At 36.5% G+C, this 10,490-nt stretch overlaps 1 protein-coding gene across 1 annotated transcript; it reads left to right on the top strand.

The window, feature by feature from the left end:
* LOC135171589 (uncharacterized) lies at positions 1-1,033 on the top strand. Its single transcript, XM_064138219.1, has 4 exons — positions 1-277; positions 346-682; positions 794-797; positions 971-1,033. Exons 1-4 carry the CDS (start codon positions 1-3, stop codon positions 1,031-1,033), a joined length of 681 nt encoding a protein of 226 aa, XP_063994289.1.
* Positions 1,034-10,490: the final 9,457 nt, after the last annotated feature.

Raw genomic sequence — 10,490 nt, 5'->3', positions numbered from 1 at the left:
ATGTCACTTGGACTACCAAAGAAACACTTCTCGACATCAGTTGGAGTTCTAAATACAGTCACTACCACAACAAACCATATTATCACAGCTACTATACGTTCGCGAATCAATGACGAAGAGCGAACAATTACATTTTTGACGGTTCCCACTATTTCGACAATGGTACCAGGCCAACCACTAGATAGGAATAAAATAAAAATCTCTAATTTGAAATTCGCGGACCCAGATGTTCATCAACCTGCTCCGATCGACATGTTACTCGGAACAGGCACCACCCGTTCGTTTCTTGGATCCTCAAAAATGCGAATTTCCGCTAAAGATCAGCCCGATCTATTCCTCATGCAGACACGTCTACATCATCTCATCGTCGCTCATGTTATCTTCAAAATACAAACTCTTTAGTATTTGATCTAACAAAATTCTGGGAAATCGAGAATACTGCGGAAAAACATCAATTAAATAATACAGAAACCACGTGTGAGCAACACTTCAAAGAACATATGATGAGCGACTCAACTGCACGATATAGCGTGGCACTTCCGTTCAATGAGAAGATTTCTTCACTCGGGGTATCGAGATCAAGGGCCTACAATCGCTTTAAATCTTGCGAGAAAAAATTCCATCGCGATTCTCAACTTGCTACGCGGTACAGAGCGGTCATCCAAGAATATATAGATTGTCGGTTAGAAAAACTATTTTTTCCACACGAGCAGTAAAAGGGCGAATCGTCAATGTGAATAATTAATTAACACAACACTGATATTTAAAGTAAACTATATTCCTTTTATTACAGAGATGTACAAATTAATAGAAAATTAATAGAATAGGAATGCGCAAGTAGAAAAAATGGATGAGTCCACGATGAACTCGTATTCGGAACTGAACTGAGTGGAAGGAAAGGAGATTTGAAAAAGGGAAATTCTACAAGGGGTGGCAATGAACAAAAGGAGACGTGATTGGTCACTTGCAGATTGGAAAGGTCATTTTATTGGAGGAATTTTCTCGGAGGAAAATGAAGATAGGAAGTACTTAGAGGATGGGGGGAATGAGGCCCAAAGGGTCCGAGGGTCAGGCGAGGTGTCATAAATGGCAGACCGAGGAAAGTTGGTATGAGGATTGACCCAGCCATAAAGGCATCCAGGCATAAGTACATGAAAGTGGAAAAATGGTAAAATGTATATATTTGGTCACCAAATGTGAACCATAAAAGCAAACCTTAATTTAGCCTGTCTTCACCTTGATGACGGTGTTGGGGGCAAATGTGGGAATTTTGGAAAAAGGAGAGGACAGAGAATTTTTAATGGGGGACAGACCCAAAAGGGGAATTCCCAAAGGCTGTAAGATTGGCCTATTTGCACCTTGCACACATTCCGCGTCGGAACATAGATCTTGGGCATATGACTGAAATTAACACTTCGAATCTAATTGAACACGGTTATTACTTACCGCACCACGCAATATTTAAGGAAGGCAGCCTAACGACGAAATTGCGAGTCGTTTTTGACGGATCTGCAAAAACCAACACAGGGATTTCTTTAAATGATGCACTTCACATAGGCCCTACAATACAAGAGGACATGGTTTCTCTACTCACAAGATTTCGTTTACACCGATACGTTCTGACAGACGACATTGAGAAAATGTATCGACAAGTTCTCGTGCGCCCTGAAGATCACAAGTATCAGAGGATCTTATGGCGTGACGATGATGGACCCATACGAACTTTCGAACTCAACACAGTGACATTTGGACTGTCTGCTGCTCCCTACCTCGCAATCAGATGTCTCCATCAACCAGCTGATGACGAGCAACAACTGTACCCAACTACAGCTACAATTTTGAAAAAAGATTTTTACGTCGATGATCTTATTACTGGAGCACAAACTCGTGAGGAAGCCATCACTATTCGAAATGAACTCGAAAGGCTAATGAAATTGGGCCGCTTCAATCTTCGGCAATGGGCATCTAACGATCCCACTATTCTCCAAGACCTTCCAGCAGAGGATATTAACAAACATCTCCAACTTGGCGATTCCACAACATTGAAGACTCTGGGAGTATCTTGGGACTCAACCGCTGATACGATTAAATATTCCGTTAAAATTACTCCAGATGCTGACCAAATAACAAAGGGAATAATTTTGTCAAAAACAGCCAGATTATTCGATCCATTGGGATTACTATCACCTGTCATAATTGTTGCCAAGACATTTATGCAAAAATTATGGGAACTAAAGGTGGATTGGGACACAATTTTGCCACTAGATTTGCAGGAGGAATGGCTGAAATTCTACAAACAACTTCCAATGCTGGAAAAACTCACATTCCCACGGGGAGCTCTAATCATCGAAGCCACGAACATTCAACTCCACGGATTTTGCGATGCTAGCAAAATGGCATATGGAGCTTGTCTGTATCTCCGATCTGTTCACAAACATGGCAACATTCAAGTCACTTTACTTTGTGCAAAATCTCGCGTTGCGCCGTTGAAAGAGCAAACGATACCACGTTTAGAATTGTGCGGGGCACAACTTTTAACATCACTCATCAGCAACGTACAAACAGCCATCAACTACAACGTGGGAGCTCTAATCATCGAAGCCACGAACATTCAACTCCACGGATTTTGCGATGCTAGCAAAATAGCATATGGAGCTTGTCTGTATCTCCGATCTGTTCACAAACATGGCAACATTCAAGTCACTTTACTTTGTGCAAAATCTCGCGTTGCGCCGTTGAAAGAGCAAACGATACCACGTTTAGAATTGTGCGGGGCACAACTTTTAACATCACTCATCAGCAACGTACAAACAGCCATCAACTACAAAGTCGTTGAAATATTTTATTGGACCGATTCAACAGTTGTTTTCCATTGGTTGAATACTCCACCACATAAATTGCAAGTCTTCGTCAGCAATCGCGTTGCAGAAATCCAGCAAAAAACCAACAGTCAGAACTGGAAACACGTACGTACTCATGAAAATCCAGCTGATCTGGTGTCACGTGTGCAAACACCAACTGAATTTATCAAGCCTTCACTTTGGGTTTATGGTCCATCATGGCTACAACGTCATGAAAGTGAATGGCCCAATCTACAACTGGAATTCTCATCTCATATACCTGACTTACGAAAATCACAAGCATCTACAATAGAAACCTGTTTAGCCTCGACGACTGGTCCTACGTCATCAAATATCTGGTCTTCATCTATAACCAAGTTACAACGTATAATTGCTTATTGTTTGAGATTCAAAAATCGTCGTCGAGGCCTACTAGTCCTTGATGAACTTCAAACCGCTCTTCACGCCATTGTATACCGGGTACAAAGGGAAACCTTCACAGCGATCATCAAGGAGCTCCAACACCCTCAGGCTACTGAGAATAAATCATCAGCATTGGCTAAATTTGCAAAATTAACTCCATTTCTTGACAAAGATAATTTATTGTGAGTGGGTAGACGTTTGACAAATGCAAATATTCCGTATGCTCAACGCTATCCTCTCATCCTTCCAAGAAGACATCCAGTTACTGATCACATCATCAGGAATGAACACATACTGCAACTGCATGCCGGTCCTCAAGCTACATTATATGCTGTTCGTCATCGTTTCTGGCTACTAGATGGACGCAATTCAGTTCGTCGCATCGTTAGGGCTTGTGTCAAATGCATCAGACACAAGCCACCCCCAGTAGATTATATCATGGGCAACCTACTTGCGGCTCGAGTGACAGAATCGCGCCCATTTACCAACGTTGGAATCGATTACTGTGGCCCTTTCTTTATAAAGGAAACGAAGGTGCGCAACAGAGGTCGAATCAAGGTCTACGTGGCTGTCTTCGTATGTCTTGCCATCAAAGCAGTCCATCTGGAGATCGTGAGTGATCTGACCACTGAAGAATTTCTCGCTGCTTTAAGACGTTTCATCGCTCGACGGGGAGTTTGCAGCCACATCTACTCCGATAATGGCACAAATTTCGTTGGTGCCAACAATGAATTGAAAGAGATCCACGAGTTTCTGATGAATAAGAATCAACAACAGAAAATTCTCCAATTTGCAACATTGAAGGAAATCCGTTGGCATTTCATCCCAGCACAATCTCCAAACTTTGGCGGACTCTGGGAATCAGCATCCAAATCTTTCAAGCATCACCTGAAGAGGATTGTGACTAATGAGTTACTCACCTTTGAAAAGTTCAACACACTCACCATAGAGATTGAAGCTGTGCTAAACTCGCGACCTCTCACCTCTCTCTACGGATCCGAATGATCCAATCGCTTTAACTCCCGGTCATTTCTTGATTGGCGACTCCCTTACAAATCTGAGGGCTCCAGACTTTCGAGAGACTCCAAGCAATCGACTTTCAACCTGGCAACACATCCAGAAGTTGAAGCAGGACTTTTCGACTCGCTGGCATCGAGAGTACATCAGCGGGCTCAACGTCAAATCTAAATGGACACTTGGGAAGCACCAAATTAAGGAGGGGACCATTGTCATCATCAAGGAGGACAACCTGCCTCCAATGCAGTGGGAATTAGGAAGGATCATCAAGACTCACGCTGGCACTGATGGTATCATCCGAAGAGTCACCGTGAAAACTGCCAAAGGGACCTATGAACGCAACGTGAAAAAGCTGGCTCCTCTACCCAACACCGATGACTCTACATGTTGATCATGACTTCTCAACAGGGGAGAATGTTCCGTCGCGGAATTGTTCATCGTGTTGGGATATTTTTACAACGGGAAATTCCCACTACTTTTGGGGATTCGAAAATGTGAAATTCATTTTATTCTTTTTATCTCGTCATTTGTAACACAAATTTTCCCCATTTTTTTTTCTAATCCTCGTTTCCTCACATACATTTAATACTGTCAACGTAAAAACCCATATTTCACGAAACCATAATTCCGAACTCGAAATCCCAATAATTTGTTTTATAAATTTTCCTAGGAATTATTTTTATTACTAAAATCCCTCCTTTGTCACTTAGAAAATTAGACATTTTGAATTCTTCCTTTATTCGAAATATTTCAAGATTGTAGTAATAAATACCATAGTTCCGGATAATCCTTCATTTCCGTAGTACTTCATTCAATTTAAAATGAATAATTTATGACGGTTAAATTTTAATTCTCGAAATATTTGCCAAAGTCAAAACCTTTTTTTAAACCCTCGTCCTTCAGATCTGGAAAAACCTTTATATGTTTGCGCGCCTTCATTAGACCTTTCTAGAAACTCAACGAAATTATTTCATTATTACGGTCATTTATTGTCTCCTCGTTTCTAAAACTCTGGGAAAATCCAAATTATTTCCCTGCTCATAATGTTTATAGTTTTATGACGGTCACTCGCACTCATCGGACCCAACTACGTCCCAGACCTTTGGCTCCTTTCCCCTTCCACTCTCTTAGTCACCGACTACACCCCCAAAATAACTAAACGAATAGAAATGTTCTTACACTTTCCTTGTCCAATGAAAATCCATCAAGTTTTCTGTCCAAGTCCACGTGGACTTTCTACATATAAGACAGCAATTTTCTTCCGCAAAACCAGTGTGTGTGTGTCCGTATTTTTGACAGCAAAGATATCGTTCTTCCTGTAACTATTTTCACCCGCGTATACGGTCGTATTGCCAAACGGTAAATCGTATCCTAATAGTTTATTTACAAGACCACAACATTTCCGTAAAAAATAACTTCGTTCACAGTCCATTGTAAATTAATTTTCTAATATCAGTGTAAATTAAGTGTTAAAAAATACATATGAATTTTAGAGTGAAGTGATTTTTGGTGTCAACTGTATTTAACCTTTACCTAGACTTTCCAACAGTTTGTGTGAATAAATTGAATTCTCCTGACTAAACACTGTTTATTAGGCTATTGGTTTTTTTCTAGTGAGATTATTTTTTCTAGGGACATTTTGTCCGAGGGAGTTTCGCGCAAGACTTCAAAAAATTAAAAAATGGTGATCCTATATTCGACAGATAATGTTAGGAACGCTAACAAATACGAATGATTCAATAACTTTAAACTATTAATTATTGTACATTTATTTTGCCTTTATTAGAGAGATTCTCCGTAGAACTCTTTCCATCTTTTACAACATAGTAATACCATACATCACAAAGTTTCATCTTTTTATTATATAGTATCACAAAGTTTTTTTTATAAACAATATGTTAATCTTTGAGATCATCAATTGACATATGTAAAGGGTTCACTCAATGTCAAATTATATTACGAAACTTATATCTAATAGCATCGTTTTCTTCAAATCTTATACAACTCTTCTCCATGAAAATACTGATGAGTTGTGGTCTCTATCGATAACAATAACAGCAATTATATTTTTACTTTTACATTAATCAACGTAAAACATCAATGAGAAAAAAGAACCATACAAAGTGAGGCAAATGAAGAAGAAAAAATTAGAAGAGAAATGTAAATGACTTGAAAATAATTTTTAAAAAATGAAATGGAATTTTGTCGTGTCAGTCATGTCATGGCAGAAATATTGAAAAATATAATCCGAAAGAATAATAAGTAAATGATTGACAAAACTATGTCTCACTTTGTCTCTGAAAATTATGTAAAGATCACATGAAAATATTTGGTCAAATTCCTAAACCAATCTTAAACCAAAAGTAGTAATACTCCAACGTATTAACAAATCAATATTTGTGATCTAGATTTTTGCTAATAAGTCAAGAGCCTTTTGATCTACTAAATAATATTACTGTCAGTAAGCTTGCATCTTCATTTGGTTAAATGAAAATATTTTGTCTAACTCTTGGACAAAGTATTTTTGATTTATATTTGTTAATAAATTAAGAACTTTAATATCAAAACGATTTGCAGTACATTTGCATCTGCATGAAAAAAACTATTGAAGGGAAAATAATATTATCCTATTTTGAATTTTTGAATATTATGCAAAGAATTAAACGAAAATATTTTATCAAGTTTTCGATGAAAAAAAGTAGTAAAAATAAGTGTAAAAACTTAAATAGACATAACACACGTATATTAAGAGCTTTTTGAACTTGGAAAACTTGGAAATAATTTTATTCCATTTTCTCTTTGTTGGGAGATTCATTTTCCTTGCTGCGTTTTGATAAGGGCAATGGTCCCTCTGAACGACGTTTTGATGTCGCTGAAATGGCAATATTCTTCATCTCTGATACAGTCATTGTCTTACCATCCACAATTTCGATACATGAACTGTCATCGACTTTCAAAAATACACCTCCCATTTTATTTTTCTCCAGAATTCCTCTAATCTTCACACAAACACCTTGTTTAATTTCTGGATTTGGTGTGAAGATTACGATTCCCACTGACAACTTGAACTGCTTATCAACAGTCAAGCCCATAGCCTGAACTTCTGTAGCTGTGGTGACTGCTTTGAATGGCGTTCGAATATACACTTCAGTGCAGACTCGAGTAGCCTTTGACATGATCTCTCCAAGAGAAACTTCTTTGTAGTCCTGATAAGAATTGTCCTTTTTATAAACTCCAAGACAAATCAATGTGCTGGCAGTTTGAAAGTGGTATTCCGTCAGGACGTAGTCCTTTCCTGGAGGAAGGGGAAATTTCAGGTTCATGTCACGAATTGTTCCCATCGTCAATTCGATAACCTGAGGTCAAAAATTGTAATCAACAATGAACGGATGTGGGAGAAACAATTAATTGGAAAAAAATTTACGATTGAAAATGATGACAAATACTTAATGATAAATTAATGCATGAAGAATGTACCTGGTACATGGTAATTTGGCTTTGATATTTCAATGCGTCTCCTGCTCATAGCAAGACTCTCATTCGCTTCCCAGCACCATTGTTGAGAAGAAATTTGAAAACTCGTTTCTGATGTGTTTTCAACTCTTTCATGCCTTCGATCGCGTCAACGTATCCGGCTAAATCCCTTAAAATTTTTTACATACTTAGAACATACATAGAATAATATCACGTGGATTTTTTGAGGTTAACCAAATTAACGGATTTCAATTTGCAATGAATATTGGAAAATGTGAAAAAAATACTAACATGGCCGTGTCACCATCCTCAAAATTGTTCATCTCCTCACTTGAGGTGAATTGATACTCCTCTGATGTCATTTTGTCACTTCGATTAAATCTGATAACGATAATTTTGTACTGCTTGCGTGTTAATGGACCTCTTCAATGAACCGGAAATACAGTTGAGAATGAAAGATGTTACGGAATCATTCGATTTGCGATTTATAAGACCGCGGGTAGATGGCATAATTGGCATGACATTGACAATTTCTGTAGCTAGATGGAACCCCTTTTCTTAACGTTGATGAATGTGTACAAACATTTTTTTTCGTATAAAACAGGTGAGAAGTTTCATTAACGATTTTAAATAATAGACATAATAAAACATTTATACTTACAGTGTGTATTATCCATATAAAAACCGCTCAATTGCTTCGTAGAAATTACATTGTTTAACACACCATTTTTTATTTATCACTGTACTTTGGACATTATAATTAATATATCACTAATAAAATCAATTAATTTATAACCCAGCTGTTAGGATGAAAAATTACTCAACCGATTTTAATGAAATTTGCACAACGTGTGCAATTTCATTCAACTTAAAAGATGGGATAGCAGATGTTATACCAGCTTCAACGTCTTCCTTCGTAAATATTAAATTCATTATACTAAGGGGCTACGGTAGTAGAAAATCTGTCATGTGGGTCGCCATATTTTTTTACCAATGGCATCTAGGTAAAAAAGCATGGTGATCACCCTGACTGATGTTCTCCTACCTTTCCTCCCAAATAGTTCGGTACAATGTAATATACCATAAACCTTAACCACAGTAACGCGTGGCCGGGTCTGCTAGTATAGATATATATGAACCATGATATATATTTTTTACAAATCATTTTTGTATGTGAAAGGTAGTTAAAAGATTTCTCTACAAAAATGTGGGCAGTTAGTTATGACCTTCGGAGGAGCTACTCACATACCACAGAAGAGATTACGAATTTTAATTCGATCACAGAAAAAGGAAACAATTTGGTACAGTGGAACTCTCCCATGGCTATTACTTTCAGATTTTTTTAATTAAGAGAATACTCCCAACTTTTGTACTTCACATGAGGATCGCAATGAAAATAACCAGTGACAGAATATTTCTCAGCGATTACACGAAAAAAGGGTAAAGCAGGCGAACATAGATGTGAAGAGTAAAGGGTAGACTTTAGTGAAAACAACGTTGAGTCTTGATGGAAAATCATGACGACGATGAAAAGAATTTGTTTTATGGCGTCATCAAAGAGGATTTAAGGAAGTTAAGATCCTGATATTTTTATGTAAAAATTATGCAATCAATCCCAGATAGGCCAGGAGCAGTGTAACAAGCTTTGCAACAAACTTAGTGCTGAAACGTTTTACCGATCGAGTGTGGATCATCAATGTATCTTTTTCTAAATCACAAATATATCTTTTTGGCCAAAAAAATGTGTTGTCTTATATTAATTAACTACCAACTTGGAATTTGTTCAACTATTTAATAATGTAGTAACAATTGATAAAACATGTATGAAAAGGAAAATCAACTCGAGGAAAGTTGGGAGATAACTCCAAATAAATATTTAAGAATTTCAGTATGTTTAACAAAAGAAAACAAGATTTTTGTTAAATTACATTGTTTTATTCCCAGATTCTTCTCACCTTAAAATATTAACTCCATTAGAAGCAAATTTTCCATACTGTTATTTTAATTACAACTCGTCATCACTAGCCAAAGTCAGAAATAGTAGTGTAGATGGAAAACAAAATAAAGTATTAAAACAATGTTAATTTTTATATAAATATTGGGATTTGAATTACAAATATATTTTCATTTATTTCATTATATAAATCTGCAGTATTTACATCCATGGCAAAAATATCTGAGAGTTTCAGTCGATTATGACGAGCTCCTGGAGAACTGGTAATGATTGGCAAAAATTGAAGTTTTCATTCACAGATTTCATTGAAGAAGTTTTATGAAAATTTTAGTAGAAAAATCTATCAATATATTTTTTAGAACAATTAATTGTTCATTCATTTTGTATTTTAATTTTCAGTGTGTGATGTCAATTTCAATCAAATGTTCTTCGAATTATACAAAAGTTGAGTGGTCTTGATCGAAATATTTAATATTTTTTTCTACATGACTATAAATGAATAATTTTATCAATGAATTTTTATGAATTAATTAATTTTTCCCACTTACTGACTACTAATTATGTACAATAATAAGCCAATAATATTGTATCAATACTAGAAACTAAACTAATTACTATTTTACAATATTAAGTATTTATGGGATCATCAGGAAAATGAAAAATGTTGTTTATGAAGAATTTTGCTAAACAAGAAATATATAAGTTCTTCCTGACCACGCAATAAATACCTCAATGAGAAATTATAAAATTAATTCTTCCTAAGTATTGATGAATCTATGTCA

Source organism: Diachasmimorpha longicaudata, chromosome 20 (assembly GCF_034640455.1).
Source record: "Diachasmimorpha longicaudata isolate KC_UGA_2023 chromosome 20, iyDiaLong2, whole genome shotgun sequence".
Classification (NCBI taxonomy): Eukaryota; Metazoa; Arthropoda; class Insecta; order Hymenoptera; family Braconidae; genus Diachasmimorpha; species Diachasmimorpha longicaudata.
Note: the sequence above shows the minus strand (reverse complement) of the source record. Positions and strands in the feature narration are given on the sequence as shown.